Source organism: Ranitomeya variabilis, chromosome 1, assembly GCF_051348905.1.
Source record: "Ranitomeya variabilis isolate aRanVar5 chromosome 1, aRanVar5.hap1, whole genome shotgun sequence".
NCBI classification, from domain to species: Eukaryota; Metazoa; Chordata; class Amphibia; order Anura; family Dendrobatidae; genus Ranitomeya; species Ranitomeya variabilis.
In genome coordinates, this window is record NC_135232.1 from 476,158,805 (window position 1) to 476,186,091 (window position 27,287).

The window sequence follows — 27,287 nt, forward strand, 5'->3', positions numbered from 1 at the left end:
ACACTAGGGCGTGCAGTGCTGGTATTATGTGTGGGGGGGACACTAAGACGTGCAGTCCCACTCTTTCGAGGGGTACACTAGGACGTGCAGTGCCGGTATTGTGTGTGGGGGGGACACTAGGACGTGCAGTCCCTCTCTTTCGGGGGGTACACTAGGATGTGCAGTGCCGGTATTATGTGTTGGGGGGACACTAGGACGTGCAGTCCCACTCTTTCGGAGAGTACGCTACGACGTACCGTGCCGGTATTATGTGTGTGTGTGGGGGGGACACTAGGACGTGCAGTCCCACTCTTTCGGGGGGTACACTAGGACGTGCAGTGCCGGTATTATGTGTGGGGGGGACACTAGGACGTGCAGTGTCGGTATTGTGTGGGGGAGACACTAGGACGTGCAGTGTCGGTATTGTGTGGGGGGGACACTAGGACGTGCAGTGCCGGTATTATGTGTGGGGGGACACTAGGACGTGCAGTCCCACTCTTTCGGGGGGGTACACTAGGACGTGCAGTGCCGGTATTATGTGTGTGTGGGGGGGACACTAGGACGTGCAGTGCCGGTATTATGTGTGGGGGGGACACTAGGACGTGCAGTCCCACTCTTTCGGGGGGTACACTAGGACGTGCAGTGCCGGTATTATGTGTGGGGGGGACACTAGGACGTGCAGTGCCGGTATTATGTGTGGGGGGGACACTAGGACATGCAGTGCCGGTATTGTGTGTGGGGGGGGACACTAGGACGTGCAGTGCCGATATTGTGTGTGGGGGGGACACTAGGACGTGCAGTCCCACTCTTTCGGGGGGTACACTAGGACGTGCAGTGCCGGTATTATGTGTGGGGGGGACACTAGGACGTGCAGTGTCGGTATTGTGTGGGGGAGACACTAGGACGTGCAGTGTCGGTATTGTGTGGGGGGGACACTAGGACGTGCAGTGCCGGTATTATGTGTGGGGGGACACTAGGACGTGCAGTCCCACTCTTTCGGGGGGGTACACTAGGACGTGCAGTGCCGGTATTATGTGTGTGTGGGGGGGACACTAGGACGTGCAGTGCCGGTATTATGTGTGGGGGGGACACTAGGACGTGCAGTCCCACTCTTTCGGGGGGTACACTAGGACGTGCAGTGCCGGTATTATGTGTGGGGGGGACACTAGGACGTGCAGTGCCGGTATTATGTGTGGGGGGGACACTAGGACATGCAGTGCCGGTATTGTGTGTGGGGGGGGACACTAGGACGTGCAGTGCCGATATTGTGTGTGGGGGGGACACTAGGACGTGCAGTCCCACTCTTTCGGGGGGTACACTAGGACGTGCAGTGCCGGTATTATGTGTGGGGGGGACACTAGGACATGCAGTGCCGGTATTGTGTGTGGGGGGGACACTAGGACGTGCAGTCCCACTCCTTTGGGGGGGACACTAGGAGGTGCAGTGCCGGTATTATGTGTGGGGGGACACTAGGACGTGCAGTCCCACTCCTTTGGGGGGGACACTAGGAGGTGCAGTGCCGGTATTATGTGTGGGGGGACACTAGGACGTGCAGTCCCACTCTTTCGGGGGGTACACTAGGACGTGCAGTGCTGGTATTATGTGTGGGGGCGACACTAGGACGTGCAGTGCCGGTATTATGTGTGGGGGGGACACTAGGACATGCAGTCCCACTCCTTTGGGGGGGACACTAGGAGGTGCAGTGCCGGTATTAACCCTCCTCAGACTTTATAGACACAAAGCTCCATTCTCCTGAACTAGAATTTCCAGTCCTGTGACCACCGTCACCAGCAGCGCTCAGCATTAGCCCCAGGAGGATGACGACACGCTCTCCCCGAGTCCCCACACGTTCCGCAGTTACACACTTTCCGGCACCGCCTCTTTCTCTCTCGCTCTCTCTCTCATGACGTCACTGGCTGCAGACGGCAGTTTCAGCAAGGTTGTGGTTCCGCCCCGCCTACCTGCTACCTACAAGGAGGGCCAGCGGAGGGGCGTGGTCACGGTGAGGCGGCGGGGGGCGTGTTCCGCAGCAGGACACTAGGGTGTGTTTAGCACGGCGGTGGCGTTGTGTGAGGGGCGAGCCGGACATGGGTGGGCGTGGTAACAGAGGGGGCGTAGCTACGCGGTTGGCTGAGAAGGGTGTAGAGCTGGGGTGCTCTGTGCTGCTGTGGCGCCGGTGTCAGTTACCTCAGTGGAGCGTCACATTGAGCAGTGGGGACCGGGAGCACGGTACAGATCGCCGGCAGAGCCGCTCACTGCACTGACCCTGCTCGTTTGGACCCTGCTCCATTGCTGTTAAGTCACCAGCTCTGCCGCGTCCATGTCGTGTGTGGTGACACAGTACTGACACTTGCCGCCGATCACTGCCCTGACTGCCCCACGCCCGGCACACACAGGAGGAGACGGAGTGTTCCCCCGGTTATGGCCGTCCTTGATCTGGCCCTACAAGGTCTCGCCATCTTCGGCGTCATCCTTTTCTTCGTCCTATGGTTCATGCATTTCTTATCCATCGTGTACACGTAAGTAGCCTGCTGCTGCGGTGTGTGCGGGGGTCTCCCTGCACGCTGCTCACACGGACGGGGGTCACATGCCAGGCTGGGGAGGGAAGCTGCGAGCTGGCCTTCCGTCAGCGGAGACCGGGGCTCCCAGGTGGGGAGGGAGGAGTGGCGGCAGCGGCTGAGGGGGCGCACGGTATGGCTGGGCGGGTGTGCACAGGTGACCGGAGCAGCAGAGCTCTGGGGGGCTGTGTGCAGGCACGTTACAGGCTGCAGATGTGTGTGTGTCGGGGCTATATATATATATATATATATATATATATATGTGTGTGTACGTGCGTCAGGGTTGTATATACACGTGTATATCATGTGCGCGCGCGTCGGGTCTATATACCGTATATATAATGTGCACGCGCATCGGGGGCTATATACTTGTATATATAATGTGCACGTTCGCCGGGGCTATATACCGTATATATAATGTGCACGTGCGTCGGGGGGGGGGGCTATATACCATATATATATAATGTGCACGTGCGTCGGGGGGGCTATATACCGTATATATAATGTGCACGTGCGTCGGGGGGGCTATATACCGTATATATAATGTGCACGTGCGTCGGGGGGGGGGGGGGGGGGGCTATATACCGTATATATAATGTGCACGTTCGCCGGGGCTATATACTTGTATATATAATGTGCACGCGCGTCGGGGGGGGGGCTATATACCGTATATAGAATGTGCACGCGCGTCGGGGGGGGGGGCTATATACCGTATATAGAATGTGCATGCGCGTCGGGGGGGGGGGGGCTATATACCGTATATATAATGTGCACGCGGGGGGGGGGCTTATATACCGTATATATAATGTGCACGCGCGTCGGGGGGGGCTATATACCGTATATATAATGTGCACGCGCGTCGGGGGGGGCTATATACCGTATATATAACGTGCACGCGCGTCGGGGGGGCTATATACTGTATATATAACGTGCACGCGCGTCGGGGGGGGGGGCTATATACCGTATATATAATGTGCACGTGCGTCGGGGGGGGGGGGGGGGCGCTATATACCGTATATATAATGTGCACGTGCGTCGTGGCTATATGTATGTGTGTGTGCACGCGCGTCGTGGCTATATGTATGTATGTGTGCACGCGCGTCGGGGCTGTATGTATGTATGTATGTATGTATGTACACGCGCGTCGGGGCTATAGGTATGTGTGCGCGAGTGCGTCGGGGCTATAGGTATGTGTGCGCGAGTGCGTCGGGGCTATAGGTATGTGTGCGCGAGTGCATCGGGGCTATAGGTATGTGTGCGAGAGTGCGTCGGGGCTATATGTATGTATGTATGTGTGCGTGAGTGCGTCGGGGCGATATATACACATATATAATGTGCAGGCGCGTCGGGGCTATATGATATATATATATATTAGTGTGTGTAAAAAAAAATATATATATATGTGTACACACATTTTACAGCATGTGTGTGTGTTTGTATATGTATGTGTATATATATATATATTTTTTTTTTTTCACTATGGGCTACGTGTGTGTGTGTGTGTGTGTGTGTGTGTGTGTGTGTGTGTGTGTGTGTGTGTGTGTGTGTGTGTGTGTGTGCGCGCAACCGTGCTGTATATATAGTGTGTGTGTGTATACACACTTTACATGGTGGGTGTGCGTGCGCTATATGTATGTGAGTATATATATATATATATATATATATATATATATATATATATATTATGTTCACTGTGGGCTACATATCTGTGTCCCCGGGTTGCATATATGTTCGCCGTGGGCTACTTATGTGCTGGTCTGAGCAGTATACATGCATGTAAGAGCCACATATGTGCTGTCCCAGAAAACATATCTGTACGTATGTTCTTGTCATACATGCATGGCCGAGCTACAAGTGTATGTGTGAGTGGGCGCTGAGGGCTGCCACACGTGTGGGCGTTACATGGTGGGCTCCCCTGGTGCTGTGGGTCATTTTCGCATGGCAGGAGGAAGAGGCAGCTTCCTCAGGGGGAGGGGGACGTCTTCTCGCTGTCATGCTGCTATTGACATTTCAAGTGTCTGCTCAAGCACTCTATTCCTGTTTTTTTTCTCCCTCCTTTGTACTTCCATTTATAGAATTTCTCTAAGAAGGTCTGTTGTCACCCTCAGACATGGCCCTGCTGCCATTTTCCATATCTTCTACCTTTCCCTGCCCATTTCCTATACTGCCTAGGATCGGCAGGCGCCCCCCTGGTTTCTGACACAGGCTAGCCCTGGCTAGCGTTCTCCAGCCTCCTCTCTGGGCTCATGCTGTGCCCCTTGTGCCGTGCGGATATTTGGTGCAGTATGAATGAAGCCCCTCATTGGTGAATCTCGGATGTGATGCCGGCTAAACTGCTGACTGCTGGAGTTCTGCTCATTATCGTCTCCTGAGATAATGCACCATTAACTTTTAGCCTTTGTGCTCTGAAGCTGTGATCGTGGCTACAATAAGATCATTAAACTTTGTGCTGCATCAGCAGATCATGTGATGTGGGTTGGCAGAGGCTGGCACTGACATGGCAGCCGTGACCATCTCTAGTCACTGCGTGATCTGCCCCAGGTAGTGGCTTTGGCCTCTGCGGACCGCTTCTGCTCTTGTGCTTCCTATGGTTTGAGCCATGGATCTTTCTCTTGTGCTATTCTGCTTTTTTGGGCCCAGTTTAGCAATGTTCTTTCATTGCACGCAGCCTCTTAGGGTGCAGGGCCATAACTACAGCCGGGGCACTGCCCCGGGGCTCCAATCACCCAAGGGGCCCCAAACTGATGGTAAAAAATTAATGTTTTTAATTTTCCAAACCTATTCACTGAATATTTAACTTCTAAAACTTGCATCATAAAATCTATTAAGGCTGTGTGCACACGATGCAGATTTAGTGCAGAATTAGTGCATACAACAATGCATAGCAGGCTTTACCACGTTCCGCACAACCTCTAGTGATTGAAATGTTGAGGGGCCCCACTATGAAGTTTTGCCCCGGGGCCCCGAAGTTTATAGTTACGGCACTGTTAGGGTGGTATCCCCTCAGTTTGCTTAATTTGTCAGCATCGCATCTTTTCTCCAAGTGTTTTGGGGTCCTTGGCCCACTAGTATTGTTCATGTGTGATTTGGTGTACCACGGCTGCTCCCTTTCCCCTCACCGTGACCTTGTCATACTTGTCCCAGTCATTCCCTGTTTTGTTACGGCCGCGTGTGATCATTTCATCCAACTACACTGAAACATGTACATGATCAAATCCAAGTTCCTATATTTCTAATAGAAATCTGTGCCTAAAAACTGGATCCCTCTCTGATGTTCTATGTGGGATCTGATTTAGACTTGAATGGGCGAGGCTCATCCGAGACTTGGTAGAAAGTAGTGCATGCTGCTATTTTCTTCATCTCTACAGCGCTATTGAATCACATGGGTTAGTGTGCGGTACTTGGAGGGTTTATCGGTGTCTTAGCAGACATTACTAGATATGTAGGGGATGTACAACAGGATGAGTACGCAGATTGGGCATTCAGTGGTATAGGAAACCTGGGTGGGATGGTCCTTGCACGCAATGATCCAGAAATGGAGCAGAATTGTTTAGCAGCTATGGATCTGATCACACATAGTTTTATTTACCTGGATGGAAGGAACTCCTTCGATTTCCTCAGTGTTGATCTTTCCATTCTCACCTTGCCAAGATCTAACAGGAAAGAGGCCTTCCGATATACAGTTACTACGTTCAGTACCGTGGGCACAGTCTCCGGTGTATTGTCATGGCACAGAATTGGGGCAGGGCCTGGTTACCATGAGACCATTCACCTAATAAGAAGGGTGGCTCTTGTGGTATTGTCAGCAGTGTTTGAGGACGGCACCTGTAGCTGGGAGTGCATAAGCCACAGCTGTTCTGGTCACCCATGACTTGTTGGCATCTCAAGGGATCTGCGGCACAGTTAACGGGATTACCCATGTCACTTTGCTATTTCGGCTGAGAATGGTTATTGTGTTGTTTCATTCTTATTCACTTGGTCTCAGCATCATTTCCTTGAAATACTTTTCCTATTACCGTCAGCTTTTTAGAAGGGTTTCCTCTGCCCATTTGTGGGTTTGGGGATCGGATTAACCATTGGCTGTCAGCTTCAGTCCAGATTTAGGTAATAGCTCAGACAGTAGAAGGTATTTGCCTTCTGCTCTTAAACATACATGCATCTTCTACCGTGTCCTTAAAAAATGCTTTGTTCCAGCTCATTGGTTTTCTCTCGGTATCCACTGTCTGATTAATCAGCATCTTGCATGCACCAATACACATGAGGTTTGTACTGTACACATGGCGGTGCCCACTGGTCGTAGAAATCTTCTGTAAGCATGGGAATATTTTTGCCAAATTGTTTTTCTCCCCCTCATTCTGATTAAGATCTTGGCTATATTTTAGTTAAATAATAGCTTTTTTTTTTTTTAAATAACTAAATTAAAGAGAACCAGTCACCATAAAAATGTAGTCCAGTCTGCAGTCATCCTGTTATAGAGCAGGGGGAGCGAAGTAGACTGATGTATAGTTTTTGGAGGAAAGATTTGGTATAACCTGTGTTTTGTTTTTTGTTTGTTTGTTTTTTAATTTCCACTCTTCATGGGATTTTCAGTCCAGTGGGCGGTCCTATCAGTGACTGACAGCTTTCTTTGTATAAGGGCTTGTTCAGATGAGCATATTATACGTACGTATGCTGTCCACATGCACCACAAACTGCACATTGAGAGTAAATTCACCCATTATCGCTAATGTGCCACCGCTATGCAGAAGAGAGCACGGACTTGATGACGTCTACAATTTGTGGCTCGAGTTTTAGTATGACCGTCTGAACTTGGCCTTAATGTGCATACAATAAAGCTATACAAATGATCAAAACGTCTTTAAGTTCAACAGGATCAATCAATAGTCTAAAGGCCCCGTCTCACATAGCGAGATCGCTAGCGAGATCGCTGCTGAGTCACAAGTTTTGTGACGCAACAGCGACCTCCATAGCGATCTCGCTATGTGTGACACGTACCAGCGATCAGGCCCCTGCTGCGAGATCGCTGGTCGTGTCGGAATGGCCTGGACCTTTTTTTGGTCGTTGAGGCCCCGCTGACATCGCTGAATCGGTGTGTGTGACACCGATCCAGCGATGTCTTCACTGGTAACCAGGGTAAACATCGGGTTACTAAGCGCAGGGCCGCGCTTAGTAACCCGATGTTTACCCTGGTTACCAAAAAAAACAAACAGTACATACTCGCCTTTCGGTGTCCAGGTCCCTTGCCGTCCGCTTCCTGCTCTCACTGACTGCCGGCCGTACAGTGAGAAGTGAGAGCGCAGCAGTGACGTCACCGCTGCGCTCTGCTCTCGCTGTACGGCCGGATCTCAGTCAGAGCAGGAAGCAGACGGCAAGGGACCTGGACACCGAAAGGCGAGTATGTATTGTTTGTTTTTTTTGGTAACCAGGGTAAACATCGGGTTACTAAGCGCGGCCCTGCGCTTAGTAACCCGATGTTTACCCTGGTTACCCGGGTGCTGCAGGGGGACTTCGGCATCGTTGAAGACAGTTTCAACGATGCCGAAGTCGTTCCCCTGATCGTTGGTCGCTGGAGAGAGCTGTCTGTGTGACAGCTCCCCAGCGACCACACAGCGACAAAACAGCGACGCTGCAGCGATCAGCATCGTTGTCTGTATCGCTGCAGCGTCGCTGTGTGAGACGGGGCCTTAAGTATGTATGAGGGTCACCTAATGGGAGATGATGGTTACACAATGTATCATGCATGTTGAAAATTAACAAGTGTGATTCCCCTGATCGTTGCCCAAGTGTAATCAGCCAGGTTGGTTTTCAGGATGCTCAAGCCTTTGATTCCATGGTATATAAGCTTCTTCTTTCTATGGAAATAAACGTGTCCATGTCAAAATCTATGTTTGTGTCATGCGTGTCAGTAAAGGTACCTTCACACGAAACGACATTATAACGATATCGCTAGCGATCCGTGACGTTGCAGCGTCCTCGCTAGCGATATCGTTTCGTTTGACACGCAGCAGCGATCAGGATCCTGCTGTGATGTCGCTGGTCGCTGAATAAAGTCCAGAACTTTATTTGGTCGTCCGATCGCTGTGTATCGTTGTGTTTGAAAGCAAAAGCAACGATACCAGCGATATTTTACACTGGTAACCAGGGTAAACATCGGGTTACTAAGCGCAGGGCCGCGCTTAGTTACCCGATGTTTACCCTGGTTACTAGCGTAAAATGTAAAAAAAACAAACAGCACATACTCACATTGCGTCCCCTGCAGTCTGCTTCCTCCTCTGACTCAGCGCCGCAAAGTGAAAGTGAAAGCAGCACAGCGGTGACGTCACCGCTCTGCTCTCACTGTACGGCGCTCAGTCAGTCAGGAAGTGGACGCAGGGGGACGTGAATGTAAGTATGTGCTGTTTGTTTTTTTTAGATTTTACGCTGGTAACCAGGGTAAACATCGGGTTACTAAGCGCGGCCCTGCGCTTAGTTACCCGATGTTTACCCTGGTTACCAGGGGACCTCGGCATAGTTGATCGCTGGAGAGCGGTCTGTGTGACAGCTCTCCAGCGACCAAACAGCGACGCTGCAGCGATCGACATCGTTGTCGCTATCGCTGCAGCGTCGCTTCGTGTGAAGGTACCTTAAGATTAGGCTTTTGCATGACATTTGGTGGCCGGGTCCTTGTGTATTTGTGGTGACCAGACCTATTGAGCAGCTCAAGGTTTCATCTTGTTCACATCCATCCACTGGGTGCGCTTTGTAACTTGTGCTACTGGACAAGACATTCCTCCTACAGGCAAAAACAAATGTTTTGCATGCTGGGACAAAGAATGCATGCCTTGTTAGTAGGTGGGAACATACTTTAAATGACATAGATATCCAGTCGCTTTTACACCTGTTACATAGAGCTGGACTCCTTCTACCATTAGACAGGAACATTTTCAAAAAACGTTACACCGCCATTTTTATGTGGATTTTCCAAATAAGTCTTGTAATCCTTTTGGTGACCTCCAGTGTACATTTATGGTATGTGCTGGCACCCAATATTAAGGCCACGTTCACACAGCAATATTTTGTTCAGTATTTTACCTCCGTATCTGTAAGCCAAAACCAGGAGAGGAGCAATCAGAGGAAAAGTATAATAGAAACACGTCACCACTTCTGTATTATCACCCACTCCTCTCGTTTTGACTTACAGATACTGATGTAAAATACTGACCAAATATTGAACGTGTGAACATGACCTAAGTGCTATGATTAGCGCTAGCTTCAATTGTTACAGCAGCCTTTAACCCCTTTCTGACAGCGGATGGGATAGTACGTGCAACGTTAGAAGCCCCTCTTTGAGGTGGGCTCCTGTGGTGAGCCCACCTCAAAGCCGCAACATGTCAGCTGTTTTGAATAGCTGACATGTGCCCACAATAGGCGCGGGTAGAATCGCGATCCGCCTGCGCCTATTAACTAGATAAATGCTGCTGTCAACTCTGACAGCGTCATTTAACACGCGCACCACTAACCCCCGTCACGTGATCGGGGGTCAGCGGTGTGTCGGCATGACAACCAGAAGTCTCCTGGAGACCTCTATGGTTGTTGATGCCTGATTGCTATGAGCGCCACCCTGTGGTCGCCGCTCATAGCAATGCTGTAATTCTGCTACATAGGAGCGATCTGAGCATGGCCTCTATGTAGCAGAGCCGATTAATTTGTGACAGCTTCTAGCCTCCCAAAGAGGCTATTGAAGCATGCCAAAAGTGTAAAAAAAAAAAAAAAAAAGTGATTCAAAATATGAAAAAAATATAAAAGTTCAAATCACCCCCCTTTCGCCCCATTCAAAATAAAACAATGAAGTCAGTTCAGAATCACCCGATCTATCAATAAAAAAAAAATATATATTAACCTGATCGCTAAACGGCATATCGAGAAAAAAAATAAAAATGAAAATGCCAGAATTACTTTTTTCTGGTCGCCGCGACATTGCACTAAAATGCAATAATGTGCGATCAAAAGATCATATCTGCACAAAAATGATGTCATTAAAAACGTCAGTTCGGCACGCCAAAAATAAGCTCACCCAACCCGAGATCACAGAAAATGGAGACGCCACGGGTATTGGAAAATGGCGCAATTTTTTTTTTTTATTAAACTTTGGAATTTTTTTAGTCACTTAGATAAAAAAGAACCTAGTCATATTAGGTGTCTATGAGCTCGTAATGACCTGGAGAATCATAATGGCGGGTCAGTTTTAGCATTTAGTGAACCTAGCAAAAAAGCCAAACAAAAACAGAGTGTGGGATTGCACTTTTTTTGCAGTTTCACCGCACTTGGATTTTTTTTTTCCTGTTTTTGAGTACACGTCATGCTAAAACCAATGGTTAGTTCAAAAGTACAACTTGTCCCGCAAAAAATAAGCCCTCACATGGCCATATTGACGGAAAAATAAAAAAGTTATGGCTCTGGGAAGGAGGGGAGGGAAAAACGAAGACATAAAAATGAAAAACCTCAGGTCATGAAGGGGTTAAAGGTGCTTTCACACTGCGTTTTGTCTTGCGTCTGAAACACCTGCAAAGCGGGATTCAAGCATATACACAGAAGGGGCCATAGATTATGTGAAAGTGTGCTGTATCATGCATCGTTTCGGAGTGAAAAAACATATATAGATAGACCAAGGTCCCAATAAATACACCACTTAAAAAATACCCTCCTAATTACATCACTTTTATTAGTTATGTTCTTAAGGGGGTTCTTGCCTTCCTAGAGTTGGGGGGAAAAGGAGGGGGGACTGACCCTATTCTGGCCACGTGCTCATCTCCTACCTTGCCTCTGATGTTGGCACCCTAAGATTACGTTATGGCACCCCTGCTCCTTGTTGGCACTCCCTCTTATCCTATTACGCCCTAGATGTTCACCGTTAACCTCACCCCAGCAAAACCATTACTAAGTGCTGAAGGGTTGTCATGGCAGCTGGGGAACATTCCCATATAGCCCTGTCTGACGGCCACGTTGTCTAAGGCCGGGGTCATACTTGCAAGTGCAATGCGAGAAACTCGCCTCAATACCCGGCTGCCAGCACTCACGACTGGAGTATGTGGCTGAATGTATTTCTATGCAGTCGTACGCTCCGGTCCCGAGTGTCGGCGGCTGCACTGGGTATTGATGCGAGAGACTCGCGTGAGTTTTTCTCATTGCACTCGCAAGTGTGACCCCGGCCTAAGAAAATAAATGGCTTAAAAAAAAAAAAAAGCAAAAATGTCGTATGGACCCAAAATGGTACCAATAAAACTTACTGCTCGCCCACAAAAAAAGCAAGGTACCAGTTGGTCATCCAAAAATCAAAACGATATGGCGAAAGAGACCCATCATTTTTTTTTTTCTATTAAAGAATGTTGTTTTTGTTTTTTGTTACGTGTTATTGTTGTATAATGTTTTTTAAGTGTTGTTGAAAAGTACACTTCCTGCAAAAAGCAAACCTTCATACGTCTATGTGGAAGAAAAAAAAATAGGTTATGGCTCTTGAAAGGCGAGAAGGAAAAATAACAAAAGTCAACAAGGGAGAAAATGGCTGCATCTCCAAGAGTTCGAAAAAGGATATGCACTTTCTCCATTTTTGTATGGTTTGTATAGAAGAAGCGGTTCTCCATATGAATTGACACCCCCTCCCCACAATCAGAAGATACACAATTAACAAGAGCGGGTAAAGGAGCGTAATGCTTCCTGCTTGTAAGAACCGAATCCACATGCTGCAGATTGGTTACAGATATTTAAGTATATAACGAGTCCTTTTGTTTTCGGCCCTTGTGATTTCTCATCTCTAGGCGTTTTGTGTAAAACCAATTGGGTGTGCTAAGAAATGCTCCTTACAAAGATTCCAAACTGGAAGACATGTATGAAGGAATGCAGAAATTCTCAGGATGGACAACGCTAAGGTTATGTTCGCCCTGAAGTTGTGGCTTTGATTTTTTGATTTTTTGCTTGATTTTTAATGCATTTTTTCTGCTTCAATTGATTCAGTAGTCAGTAGTGTTACTGATGGAGCAGGAGGTACCGTACATTTCCTTTGAATATTCAGTGTTTACAACTACACAAGTACATAAGTAAATACTATGTGCCACTATAATTTAGGTGAAAGATCACCTTTTATGCAGTGGAAACTTTCTAGACTGATACTGCATGTGAATATCCTTTAAATCCCTGCTTTGTCTGAACGGGATTTTGCATAACACCAGTCACTTGCTTACCTTGTAGCAGACTTTTAGTACAGAACCCACACCCAAAATCTGCAAAAAGAAATAAAAATGTTTCCCATGACCTTAGGGGAGTATTCACATACTGCATATCGGCACAAGTACATTCAGATGTGGCATTTTCACCTGCAGGCTGTATTCTTTCTTCTTTTTAACTTCAGTGTTCCTTTAGAATCCCAGCGCAGTGATAAGTGTTTGTGCGCTACCTTAGTCAGAAGCCTAGACATGCTCACAGCAAGCAGGTGGTTTGAAGCTGGAATGTGGAAGGTGATGAAGAACTGTCAGTTCTGTAGGGTGGATGAATGCTGTTAGGCTGAGTGTATGTTACAGATTGATCTGTCTGATTGTGATGGTCTACTCAGTGCCGTATGTTAATGACTAGGGATGAGCGAACCCAAACTGAAAAGTTCAGGGTTTGTACCGGATGCTAGTGTCCGGCACCAAACCCCGAACACTGCATTTTACTGTGTCACCTTTCCTGTTCGCATTTCTCCAGTCTAATAAAGCTTGTTGAAAGGCTGCAATGCAGCCAATCAACAACCTTTTAGACTATTGGCACTTCCGAGCTATCGCATCATGACAAGTGTTGGCATGGCTGTGATTGGTCAGTGCATCACGTGATCCGGCCTGTATAAAGGCTAGATCACAAGTGCCGCTGCCATTATGCTCTCATTGGTATAGGGTAGGACGCGGGTGGAGTGAGGAACAGATTCTGACTGCGCACTCTGCAGTCAGCTGTGTACTCTGTACCCTCTGCCTCTGGGAGTACTGTCCTTTATGTAGTCTTCCACCGTCTCCACGTCTACCTCATTTAACTTCTGGGTCTCCACATGGCCTGAGCTTGCCCTTTATAGCTTGGAGGTGCTGGCCTGCCCTGCGGTAAGTGTACTGTTGGCATGTGTTTGGCATGGCAGGGGGTGTCATCACATACAGGCGCATTTGCCTGTGCACATCCAATGTGGGTGAAATTTTTAACTGGACTGGTAGTAGCAAGCCTTAGTCTCCTTGAGGCCACTGTTAAAAGTTTTGTCATTCATTTACTTCCTATGATTGCTATGGTGACACAAACCCTTTAAGTAATTTTCCTATTCACATTTGTTTGCAGGGCTATTGTCTTGCTCTTACTCCCATTCAGCTTCCTTTTGCAGCCCTCTAGCCCTGATTTTGACCATATTACTGCCATTTTAAAGCACCGAAGTTCAGATCCCCATTGACTTCTATTGGGTTTGGGTCCGAGGTCAAGTTCAGAGCCTAACTGAACTGTACTGTATATTCGGCGAAACCGTACATCACTGGTTCTCTCATCTCTATTAGTGACCCGTGCACTTGTAACAGAATATCCAGTATTAATGACCCATGCACTTACAATAATGCATTTCAGTTTTATGTGTTTAACATACAATTATGTTGCATAGTCACACTTTTGCTGAAGCTGCTCATTGTGTTCACTTCCTGCCGAGTTTTGCTTGCACAGCAGCACGTTCTCATATACAGTGATGGAATATAGGTTCCAAGTGATAATGCGTACATCAGATTGCTTCCTTCAGAGCTGTTGGGTTACTGAACATAGATTTCGGTAATGAAGTATGAATGGCTTATGGTTGCCTTGTCACCTGACTAAGGTATCATTGTTTTTGATCAGTATTTCATTATTATTTGTATGCCAAAACCAGTAGTGTCTCCAAAATACAGAGCAGGTGTCAATCTTTCAATGGTAGTTTTTTTTTATGTAAGTTTCACTCCTGGTTTGGCATGTAAACACTGATGCAAAATACTGACATGTGAATTAGACCTTAAAGAAGTTGTCCATGATTAAATTAAAAAGCTTATGCTCACCTTTCGTGCCTTCATCGTTCCCGCGGTGTCGGGACTTGTTCTCCCCAGGGCTATTCCTAGCTTGGGTTCCCTGGTATTTTGGTTAAGTCAGAAATAAAAGCTGGACAGCAGTGTGAGCAGCCTCTTCTTACCTCACACCCCTGGTATCTCCAGTATTACATTAGAAGGACAAGGTGGACAGCAGTGTGAGTAGCCTCTTCTTACCCCACACCCCTGGTATCTCCAGTATTAGATTAGAAGGACAAGGTGGACAGCAGTGTGAGTAGCCTCTTCTTACCCCACACCCCTGGTATCTCCAGTATTAGATTAGAAGGACAAGGTGGACAGCAGTGTGAGTAGCCTCTTCTTACCCCACACCCCTGGTATCTCCAGTATTAGATTAGAAGGACAAGGTGGACAGCAGTGTGAGTAGCCTCTTCTTACCCCACACCCCTGGTATCTCCAGTATTAGATTAGAAGGACAAGGTGGACAGCAGTGTGAGTAGCCTCTTCTTACCCCACACCCCTGGTATCTCCAGTATTAGATTAGAAGGACAAGGTGGACAGCAGTGTGAGTAGCCTCTTCTTACCTCAGACCCCTGGTATCTCCAGTATTAGATTAGAAGGACAGAGTAGATGGCAGTGTGAGCAGCCGCCTCAGACCTCTGGTGTCTCCAGTATTAGATTAGAAGGACAGAGTAGACAGCAGTGTGTGCAGCCGCCTCAGACCTCTGGTGTCTCCAGTATTAGATTAGAAGGACAGAGTAGACAGCAGTGTGAGCAGCCGCCTCAGACCTCTAGTATCTGGATTAGAAGGACAAGGTAGACAGCAGTGTGAGTAGCCGCCTCAGACCTCTAGTATCTCCAGTATTAGATTAGAAGGACAAGGTAGACAGCAGTGTGAGCAGCCGCCTCAGACCTCTAGTATCTCCAGTATTAGATTAGAAGGACAAGGTGGACAGCAGTGTGAGCAGCCGCCTCAGACCTCTAGTATCTCCAGTATTAGATTAGAAGGACAAGGTGGACAGCAGTGTGAGCAGCCGCCTCAGACCTCTAGTATCTCCAGTATTAGATTAGAAGGACAGAGTAGACAGCAGTGTGAGCAGCCGCCTCAGACCTCTAGTATCTGGATTAGAAGGACAAGGTAGACAGCAGTGTGAGTAGCCGCCTCAGACCTCTAGTATCTCCAGTATTAGATTAGAAGGACAAGGTAGACAGCAGTGTGAGCAGCCGCCTCAGACCTCTAGTATCTCCAGTATTAGATTAGAAGGACAAGGTGGACAGCAGTGTGAGCAGCCGCCTCAGACCTCTAGTATCTCCAGTATTAGATTAGAAGGACAAGGTGGACAGCAGTGTGAGCAGCCGCCTCAGACCTCTAGTATCTCCAGTATTAGATTAGAAGGACAAGGTAGACAGCAGTGTGAGCAGCCGCCTCAGACCTCTAGTATCTGGATTAGAAGGACAAGGTAGACAGCAGTGTGAGCAGCCGCCTCAGACCTCTAGTATCTCCAGTATTAGATTAGAAGGACAAGGTGGACAGCAGTGTGAGCAGCCGCCTCAGACCTCTAGTATCTCCAGTATTAGATTAGAAGGACAAGGTAGACAGCAGTGTGAGCAGCCGCCTCAGACCTCTAGTATCTGGATTAGAAGGACAAGGTAGACAGCAGTGTGAGCAGCCGCCTCAGACCTCTAGTATCTGGATTAGAAGGACAAGGTGGACAGCAGTGTGAGCAGCCGCCTCAGACCTCTAGTATCTCCAGTATTAGATTAGAAGGACAAGGTAGACAGCAGTGTGAGCAGCCGCCTCAGACCTCTAGTATCTGGATTAGAAGGACAAGGTAGACAGCAGTGTGAGCAGCCGCCTCAGACCTCTAGTATCTCCAGTATTAGATTAGAAGGACAAGGTGGACAGCAGTGTGAATGACCATTTTCTTGGACTATGGTGATAAGGAAGGCAAAATGATTGCTATTTGCTAATGTAGGATATTTATGACATTTTTGGAGTTTTTTGGAGAACCCCTTTAAGGCCTCACCATGTCTGTGTTGAATAAATCCACAATACATTGCCTTTAGACTGCAATGGGATCATAATGTACCTCTGTGTCACTGATCTTATGTGAGTACATTCACACGGGACAGATGCGTTGAGGATTTTCTAGGTGAAATATCTGCAGCGTAATGCATACGTACCCGTAGGTTTGTGGATCAGATGTAATCCCATCCTTGCAATGCAGAAAAATAGCTCTACGGAAATTGATCTGTGGTGCAAATGATTACATAAATGACAACTCTGCCCGTATATCTCGGGATTTTTGGTGCAGAATCTGTGATTTTTGCAGCAAAATCTGTGTTGGATTTTTATCTCTGCTTAGTATATACAGTATGTCCTGAGAGACGTATCAAAAGGTGGCATGGTCCATTGTACCTCAAAATGTGGCACGTCAAAGGGTCCGCACAGCGGAACAGTGACTACTTGGATAACTAGCCACAATAGCCATATGTTTCACAATTATTGCAATCTTGCCTGTCAAAAACGATATGTACGTCATAAGCTGAAGACATGCTTTGCATGTAACAGTGCTGTAAATGTTTATATATATATATATATATATATAAAGAATTACCAATATCTATCATGACCCTGTAGTTGTAGGAATGTGACTGCAGTGTCTATACCCAAGACTGATGGGCATGCAGTGTATATTCAGCGTCACACGTGTACCTAAACACCTGTACTTTTGGTCCTTATGGAATGGGTGCAGCTTACTAATGTGCATAAATAATTTATAAACCTTTTTTTGTTTCAGGCGACTACACCTCAACAAGAAGGCGTCCGACAAGCAGCCTTACAGCAAGCTTCCTGGCGTTTCCCTTCTTAAACCACTAAAGGGTGTTGACCCCAATCTCATCAACAACCTAGAAACTTTCTTTGAATTAGACTATCCAAAGGTATGTATGCAATCATTTCTTAAGACTATGGCTTTGTAGAAGTTGTCTAATTTACATAACTATTTTTGCGATTTTTCTTTTTACCCGCATACATCCACCATTTAAAATTGAGCTTTTTTTTGCCTTTTAACTTTAAATATAAGAAAGCACTTTTCTTACTGCTTTTGGTAAATATGTCTAACAAAACCCTCTAGTATTGGTAATTTCCAACATTCTTTGTAGAGACCCTGATTCCTGTACTGGATCACTTTCTGGGTTTCTTGCTGTAGTTTTGATGAAACCATTTATTTCCTGCAGCACTGCTAGTTTTCTTGGTGATGAGCTGTTATATGAACATTGGGACTACAAGCTCTGAACAACCTGACATCACTGATTGCCTACACTGTGCATAGGCAGAAATCTATTGATGCACAACGCAGATAGAAAGCCATCAATGCTATGGATCAGACTGGGCTCTTCATTAAGAAAACTAGCAGATAAAGCAGAGATAATATCAAAATTACATCAAGGTGCCCAGTAAGTGTCACACCACTGGAATAAGGATCTCTGTCCCTATTTCATGGTTCCCTCTGCTTGCAAAGCATAAAGCTGGTGACTGATACCTGCCATCGAGCAGGTAAATATTCTAACCTTACTCTAACAATACGTCTTCGGTATCTAGAAGCAAATATACTTTCATTAGAGTTCTAGTTTTCTGTTCTGCCAAAAAAAATCCAGAGTAGCCATAATCTACAATCAACACATTTACTATTAACTATTTTACCTTTACAATATTGCACTGATTGACTTTGGCTAGCTTCTGAAGTCAATAGTGAAGATAAGCTTACATTTCTTTATCCTTTGTAATGGGGCAAGGGCAGAAAATGAACTATATATACATCAGTTGAGACTCAAAATCTCCATGACTACGTTCCGTAAGATTTAAGCCAAACCTATGGGACCATCACAGACTATAAGACTCACATGTATAATCTAATGGGGCCAGGCAGATAGCATGTTAGAACATTGGGGATGTGGTGTTGTGGGCAGTCATTCTAGTTTCTGTCTGAATCTGTCTTTGTTTTCTTACCAATTTGTTTCCAGTGCTGGAATTTTTTTGTGTTCCACTGACACTTATCGTGATTGTCCTATATTATGGCCATAGTTAGTAGACCTTGTCACATGTGAGACCTCTTCTAAAGTTCACTTTTGAAGTTCTAGATCCAACTAATGAAATGTGCTCTCTCCCTGCCATCCTCGGGTCGTTTGCCCGTCTCTCTGCACACATTGCAGCATTTTCCGCTACCTAGATGCTCCTGAATTACTGAACCTCCACTTAGTTTCTTTTGCTTTGCAGAGACGGCATGTCCTGTCAATGTCTGCTGAATAATGAAAATAAAAGGTGCCTACTGTAGAAAGCAATCCTACTTGTACGGCATATAGGGCAAGAAGGCTAGGAACTGCCGGGAAGGAGATATATTTCTGGAACTTGTGCATACTGCAGCACAGGTTAAAATAAGTAGATAAAGAAAAACAAAATCCCAGCATGAGTGATCTGATATCGGGAGCCAGACAATCTGTGTGTAGCCCCGGGCTCTGCTTCTTTAAGGGTACTGTCACACAGTGCCATTTTGATCGCTACGACGGTACGATTCGTGACGTTCTAGCGATATCGTTACGATATCGCAGTGTCTGACACGCAGCAGCGATCAGGGATCCTGCTGAGAATCGTACGTCGTAGCAGATCGTATGGAACTTTCTTTCGTCGCTTGATCTCCCGCTGACATCGCTGGATCGTTGTGTGTGACAGCGATCCAGCGATGTGTTCGCTTGTAACCAGGGTAAACATCGGGTAACTAAGCGCAGGGCGCGCTTAGTAACCCGATGTTTACCCTGGTTACCAGCGTAAACGTAAAAAAACCAAACAGTACATACTCACATTCCGGTGTCTGTCCTCCGGCGTCTCAGCTTCTCTGCACTGTGAGCGCCGGCCAGCCAGAAAGCGAGCATAGCGGTGACGTCTGAGGTCACCGCTCTGCTTTCCGGCTATGGCGCTTACACAGTGGAGAGAAGCAGAACGCCGGGGGACAGACACCGGAATGTGAGTATGTACTGTTTGTTTTTTTTTACGTTTACGCTGGTAACCAGGGTAAACATCGGGTTACTAAGCGCGGCCCTGCGCTTAGTAACCCGATGTTTACCCTGGTTACCCGGGGACTTCGGCATCGCTCCAGCGCCGTGATTGCAACGTGTGACCGCAGTCTACGACGCTGGAGCGATAATCATACGATCGCTGCGACGTCACGGATCGTGCCGTCGTAGCGATCAAAATTGCACTGTGTGACAGTACCCTTAGGAACAGATTCATCCCAGAAGAAAGCAGGCATTTACTGTTCCATGGATACCCCATAAGGAGAGCCTGCAAGCTGACAGATAACACCAGACGCTCACTATCTAAGTAACGGCCTTGGTTTCTGTCATGTATGGAAACCACAATCCAGCGTTCAATCTGGCGAGTGACAGACCCAATTAACCTAATTTAGAGAGAACTTGTCACCTGGAGAAAATAAACCATCATTAACCTGCAGATATGGGCTTAATCTGTAGGTTAATAGTAGTTTGAATCTGCCTGGCACTTAGACCCCCACTGCCAGGAGGAAATTAACTTTATTCCTCCGGGTAGCGTTCGGGTTCCTTTATTGGGGGAGGCGCCGGTGCGAGTTCAGTCACCTCTATGTATGTAGAGAGTGGCAGCTGTAATCTCGGCCCACCACCACCAGTGACTGACAGCTGCTTAGCGCACTAAGGCCGGCTATCAGTCAGTGCTGAGGGGCGGTTACAGCTGCTGCTCTCTATATATAGAGCAGTGATTGAACCGGGGCCTCCCCCCAAGACTGGAACCTGAAAACTGCCTCTCAGCAGTGGGGGTCTAAGTGCCAGTGCCGGGCAGGTTCACACCGCTATTAACCTGCAGATCATCCCCATATCGGCAGGTTAATAGCACTTTTTTCAGGGGACTCTTCCCTTTTAAGGGTTTATTCTGGATTACCGTAGTATATGTATATGTGTGTATATATATATATATATATATGTGTATGTATATATATGTGTATGTGTATATATATGTGTATGTGTATATATATGTGTATGTGTATATATATGTGTATGTGTATATATATGTGTATGTGTATATATATATATGTGTATGTGTATATATATATGTGTATGTGTATATATATGTGTATATATATATATATATATATATATATATATATATATATATATATATATATATATATATATATATATATATATATATATTTACTTACTATGGGCCTAAGAACTAAGTAACTTATTATGCTAACTACCTGCCTCTTCTACCCTGCCCTGTATCATCCGATACACGGGAGACACTAGTGCGTGGTGCGATTTGCTTGTGAAATTCCCAATATTTTTCCGTCATAAGTTATCTTATCTGATTGCATTTCGTTCTCTGCGGCCGCCCATGCATTCATTCATTGAGAGATGAGCTGATTTTCTGGTTTCACACCTCCTAGCTGGCATTACTGCTCGTTGCCATGCTCGGCTGCTAAGCAGCTAATAATGCTGCTAACCCATAATCATGTGCAGAGAACAAAGCATTAGATGCCCATAGTGCTAGAAAGGCCGCCTACCATATCGGCATGTAGATCACTCTTTCTAGTCACAATTATTTCTTTCTTTAAGCTTGTTTTTCATATCAAGGTTTGTTCATTATTATTTTTAATCCTGATTAATGCATTACACTGGAAAATGATTCTTAGAAAAATCACCAACTGTTCTCTTGCTTGAAGCCTCAGCATGTATGTCGGCGGGCAGTGTCAGTGTGTTAAGATGTATTTTACAGCTCAACCTTGTTTTTGACGTGAAATCCATATTCATGTGTAAATGCTGTGGCACAATAAATCAGGGTTATGGATCTGTAGCAGAGGGTGGCAGAAAGGTGACTTTTTCCCTCCCTGTTTCATCATTCTTCTCGCTCACTGTAGTTTTAGGAATTCATCTGCACAGCAGGGTATTATGGAGGCCATGACGTCTCCAGGTGGTTTTTTGGTAAATATGTATATTTTGAATGCAGAATAAATAGATGTGGATCTTGGTTTATTGTGGGCTTATTTTTGTTTAATGACAAATTTTAATAATCCTTATAATTAAAGCAACAGTCCAGAGTCTTTTCTTTCAGCGCCAGAGTGGTGCTACTAATCCAAGTTTTCTGACCTTAGTGTTATGCTTACCAGTTGCCATCTTCAGCTCTTCCCAGCAGCAATCCGGTTTCGTGCCGCCGTCTTGTGACCGCAACTTCTGACTGAGCAGAAGTCAGAGGTAACAGTCACAGGCTCTCAATGTAAGTCTATGGGAGGCTCACTGAATTGTGACCTCCGACTTGGCCAGCAACACTGGAGCGGCAGGTCACAAACTGCTGGAGACGGACCGGAGTGATGCTGGGAAGCGCTGAAGACCGCAGCTGGTTAGTGTACTCTAGTGCTGCAATTAAAAAAAACACACAAAAAAAACCCCGCTGCAGTGTGATGCCTTAAATGAATTGTCCCATGAACAAAGTTAGTTTTAATTAATTGTTTTTGAAATAACAATAATTTCAATAATTTGTGCTTAAAGGGGGTTTCCCCACGAATACATTTTTATTTTTTTTTATTTTTTTTTTAAAGTAGAACTTGGAATAATAATTTCCACAATTGGATGTGTTTAAATAAAATGTTCCTGTGCTGACTTAATCTTATAAATGTGCCCCTGCTGTGTACTGTGTAATGGCCGTGTCTGCCCGTACAGGGACATGGTCTGATCATACCACATCTCCTTCCAGAGGAGGGAAGCAAAAGAGTATATAGAAATTACAGCATGGGATCCTTTCGTTGAGTTAAAACATTTTTCAAAAACAGGCAGGGAAATGTTTTGCCTCACAGAAAGCAGCAGCTGTGCTCCCGTGCTGTCCTGTCTGTATACTCTTTTGCTTCCTCCCTGCCCAGGAGCTGTGGTATGATCAGACCATTTTCTTTACACACATCCGATTGTGCAAATTACTATTAGGGTACTGTCACACAGTGGCACTTTGGTCGCTACAACGGCACGATCCGTGACGTTCCAGCGATATAGTTACGATATCGCTGTGTCTGACACGCTACTGCGATCAGGGACCCCGCTGAGAATCGTACGTCGTAGCAGATCGTTTGAAACTTTATTTTGTCGTCAAGTGTCCCGCTGTGGCGGCATGATCGCAGCGTGTAACAAAGGTTGTATACGATGTGCACACAGTAACCAACGGCTTCTACATCGCAACTACGTCATGAAATTATCGCTCCAGCGCCGTGCATTGCAAAGTGTGACCGCAGTCTACGACGCTGGAGCGATAATCAAGCGACGCTGCAACGTCACGGATCGTGCCGTCGTAGCGATCAAAGTGCCACTGTGTGACAGTACCCTAACTCCAAGATTTATTGGATAAAATTAACTTTTAATATTATCTTTGTTCGTTTTAAATCCCCTTTTAAGGCTACTTTTTCAAAGAAACGGTCTCGTATTGCAAGTGGTCATTCCGAATAAGGGCTGCCGCATTCCCCAGGGTTTGTTGACCATTATTATGGCTATCACGAGGAAGCGTTGCCGTGCACGGAGTATACCACATACATTGGTCTGTGTTTCGCCTGCTCTTTGTGGAGGTAACAGGTTGGACAGCTTAAGGAGCTTGTCACACACTATGTCATGGAGATGAGCTCACCAGCTCTCTGGTTAGGCCACACATGAGTTTCCTTAGCACCGAGGTAATGACTTACCTTGACATCAGCTGTAATTTTCACACCTCATTCTTATATGGAGTATTTATAGACTGCAGCAGGAAGGGAGGATAACAAGGAGATTATATGCCAGCACTTTGGATTTGCTCCCTTGTTGCTATTTTCAATCTCCTATATGAATGTTTTATGGGTACTTTTCCAACATTTATTACGACACGGCTCCCAGTTGTTTTTTTGAAGCTCTTGCTTGTCATTTCTTAATATTTCATAAATGGGCCACCTTTACACAACGCTAACGATGATCTGTTTACCATCCACTCTCCTTCCCTGCGATATTCTACCGGGATTTCTCTCACTTTTAGGGTAGATTCACATAGGAATTGCACAAGGGATTACAGTGTAAGAAAAGGGAATTACACTTTTCCCAATATTATAGTATATTGCAAGTTTTCCCCATTTAAAAATCTGCAGTAAAATGCTTTAAAATCACATACAACCATATAAAACAAACAGTAGTGCCAAGGCTTCTTTGGTGCCCTGCTAGCAATGCTCATGGTCATAAATGTTCAGGGCACTGCGAGAAGCCTTGGCACAAGATTGGGAAGCATAGTATGATCAGGCTTTTAATTTGCGATATCATGTCTGCCCCAAATTTCATACAATTTGGTTTGGGTTTGACTTGCTCCCAAATTATCCACAGCTAATCCGACCACTGCGGACCTACCCTTGTGTGTAACCTTGTATTAAGGGTTTGTCTCAAGAAGTCAAACCCGGTCCTACACCCTATATTGTTATTTTTGAGACTTGCGTTGGTTGAAGCTCTAGCAATTCTCACAGGATTTCTTTCTCTCCAATATTGGAAAGTCAAGGTTACAGTAATGAAATGCCATGTCCATTGGCTGGCACTGAGAGCATTATGAGGTCCATATTACACACGTGTGATACGATCGGTGTCCCAATGCTTCAACTCTCACTTCTGCTAAGGTACTTAAAGGGAACCTGTCACCCCCAAAATGGAAGTCGAGCTAAGCCCACCGGCATCAGGGGCTTATCTACAGCATTCTGGAATGCTGTAGATAAGCCCCCGATGTATCCTGAAAGATGAGAAAAAGAGGTTAGATTATACTCACCTGGGTGGGGGGTCCGGTCCGATGAGCTTCGCGGCCCGGTCCGGGGCCTCCCATCTTCTTACGATGACGTCCTCTTCTTGTCTTCATGCTGCGGCTCTGGCGCAGGCGTACTTTGTCTGCCCTGTTGAGGGCAGAGCAAAGTACTGCAGTGCGCAGGCACCAGGAAAAGGTCAGAGAGGCCCAGCGTCTGCGCACTGCAGTACTTTCCTCTGCCCTCAACAGGGCAGACAAAGTACGCCTGCGCCGGAGCCACAGCGTGAAGACAAGAAGAGGACGTCATCGAATGAAGATAGGAGGCGCCGGACCGCGACACCCATCGGACCGGACCGCATCGGGACCGCCCCTGGGTGAGAATAATCTAACCTCTTTTTCTCATCTTTCAGGTTACATCGGGGGCTTATCTACAGCATTACAGAATGCTGTAGATAAGCCCCTGATGGCGTTGGCCTTAGCTCTTATATGATTTTTGGGGTGACAGATTCCCTTTAAGTAAATAAAAATGTCCCCAAAGTTGAACAACCCCTTTGTGAAAGCATAATAAAAACTAATGTGGAAAATGGCCCATGTAGTTTTATCAGTTATGCAGGATCGCCGAGGAACTCGGAAACAGGACTCCCAAAATTAGTTTGTGGGTGACTAAACCCAAAGCTCTTCTGATGTGACTCGTATGTATTTCGTGTAAGGAAATGTATTAGCAGCTTCCTAGAACTGTGGAGATACAAGCTAAATTTGGAATTGTGGGGCTGCCATTTGTCTGGACTTGGCACAAGGTGACTCCATAGCCCACAATTAAGTGGAGATGAGGTGCGGTGTGCTGCTGCATTTCACAGCTTTCCATTAGAGTTCTCTGAAACTCTGATATTAGGAATTGTACAGCACTATTACTGAAGCCTGCACATGGCAGGGAGTGTATGATAGTCACCTAGGGCACATGATACTTTTACTGACCACATGATATAAAAAGCACTTTGTCCTCTGTAGACTTTGTAACCATTTTACGACTTTAGATGGTAAATGATCATAGCTCATATTTCTAATATGTACTTGCATATCTCAGGTTACGGAATATTTTTCCCTGGCAGGTTATTATAGATCATTGACTCCTACGTTTTCATAGATGCACACACCCTTGATGACTATGAATTGCTCATTCGACTTGTCCTCTGCTTCATTTCGGTTTTCCTTAGAGCGGTTGTCCAGGCTTGGGGCTCATGTCTGCAAACTTGTGTAATCTCCTAGCGCGCGCTGTCAGAATACGCCGGAAGCATGTGGTCTTGTGACCGCAAGTATGCATACTTCCGGCCACATTCCGACTAGACTTGTCCGGCCTCGCTTTATTCACTTGTATTGAGCAAGGTTGCACACGTCTAGTCGGCACACAACCCCATACTGCGTGCTGTGATGATTCACAAGTCTGCAGTCACTAAGTAGGAGCTTGAATGGAATGGTGGTTGAGGGTGCACTCTGCCACTTAATTCAATACCTATGTGGCTGGTGGACCAGTTGTGGATTATATATTAGTCCCTTCCACTAGAAATGGCTATAATACAGTTCATGCATGACTGGGGAACCCAAGCGATCAGACCTTTTACTTCTATCTTGTGGACAGATAATGTATATTCTGAAAAAAAAACCATTCCTTTTTAAAGGGGTTTTCCGGTTTCAGAAAACTTCCTTTCCCCGGTTACAGTTACTTAAAAAAAATCAAATAAAATACAAACCATGCTTTACGCTCCATTGCGGAGTCTGCACTGCTGTGCCCAGTGTCTGTAACTGTCTGCAGTGCCGATGTCGTGTTGAGAGCGCCACAGCCGTACAGTGGCTTGTTCCGTCTACTCTGGAAGAGCAGCGCACCAGACAGTAACAGTTAGTGAGATCAGTGGCTCAGCTCAAGTATACGGCACCAGTCACTGAGCTCGCTGATTGGATGCAGCGCTGACGATCTGGGATCTGGTATTCGATACCCCAGCACCAAGGCTAGCTTATGACACGGCTTATTACAAGAACTGATTCTCGATGCCGCTGGTCCTCTGTGTGACGTGTAGCCTGCGGTTCACCCTTGACAGGAACGTTTCCCAGTAAATGTTGGTGGGATGTGATCCTGCTTGCTTGTGACGTGTAGCCTGCGGTTCACCCTTGACAGGAACGTTTCCCAGTAAATGTTGGTGGGATGTGATCCTGCTTGCAGGAACTGCCGGAGGAGCCAAATGAGAATCCATTGCCAGGGCCACGTTGAGTAATAATTCCTTTTCTTTTTTCCAGTTTGAAATCCTTCTTTGTGTTCAAGATGTTGATGATCCGGCTGTGGACGTATGTAAAAAACTACTCGGAAAATACCCCAATGTGGATGCCAATTTATTCATAGGTACGTTATGCCACTAGTTTCCATTGTTTGCTTTTATCTGGATTTTCGGTTGGGATTAGATATTTTTAAAGGGAACAGTCAAAGGTCGTCATCAGTTTCTTTCCCTGCATTTATAATGACCACGGACAAGATAAAGATCCCCAACTCACATCAGGACTACAAAATCCCAGGTACTTTCAGCTGCATCACATCTAATGTGGTGTACTTAATTATTTGTACTAAATGTCCAACTGGGGGTCTGTATGTGGGGGAGACAGGGCAAAAGCTTAGAACAAGAATGAACTCTCATCGCCATACAATAAAAGAAAAAAGAATGGATCTACCTGTGGCAATACATTTTTGTCTCCCAAATCATAGCATTATGGACATGTGTTATGACTTAACATGACTTGTGTTAAAAGGTAACTTTAAAACTCAGAGACAGAAGAGTCTGGGAATATAAACTGATGACGACCTTTGACTGTCTTAGTGGTGGAATGAATGTGTCGCATGGATTTATG

The 27,287-nt window shown here is 46.2% G+C and overlaps 1 protein-coding gene across 1 annotated transcript in view; it reads left to right on the forward strand.

The window, feature by feature from the left end:
- The first annotated feature begins 2,046 nt into the window (after positions 1-2,046).
- The window catches only part of UGCG (UDP-glucose ceramide glucosyltransferase), a 41,694-nt gene continuing 16,453 nt past the window's right edge, over positions 2,047-27,287 (forward strand). Inside the window, exons 1-3 of the mRNA XM_077251040.1 lie at positions 2,047-2,498; positions 17,383-17,524; positions 26,685-26,787. Coding sequence (XP_077107155.1) covers positions 2,401-2,498; positions 17,383-17,524; positions 26,685-26,787 — 343 coding nt within the window. The 5' untranslated portion in view covers positions 2,047-2,400. The remainder of the gene's footprint in view (positions 2,499-17,382; positions 17,525-26,684; positions 26,788-27,287) is intronic.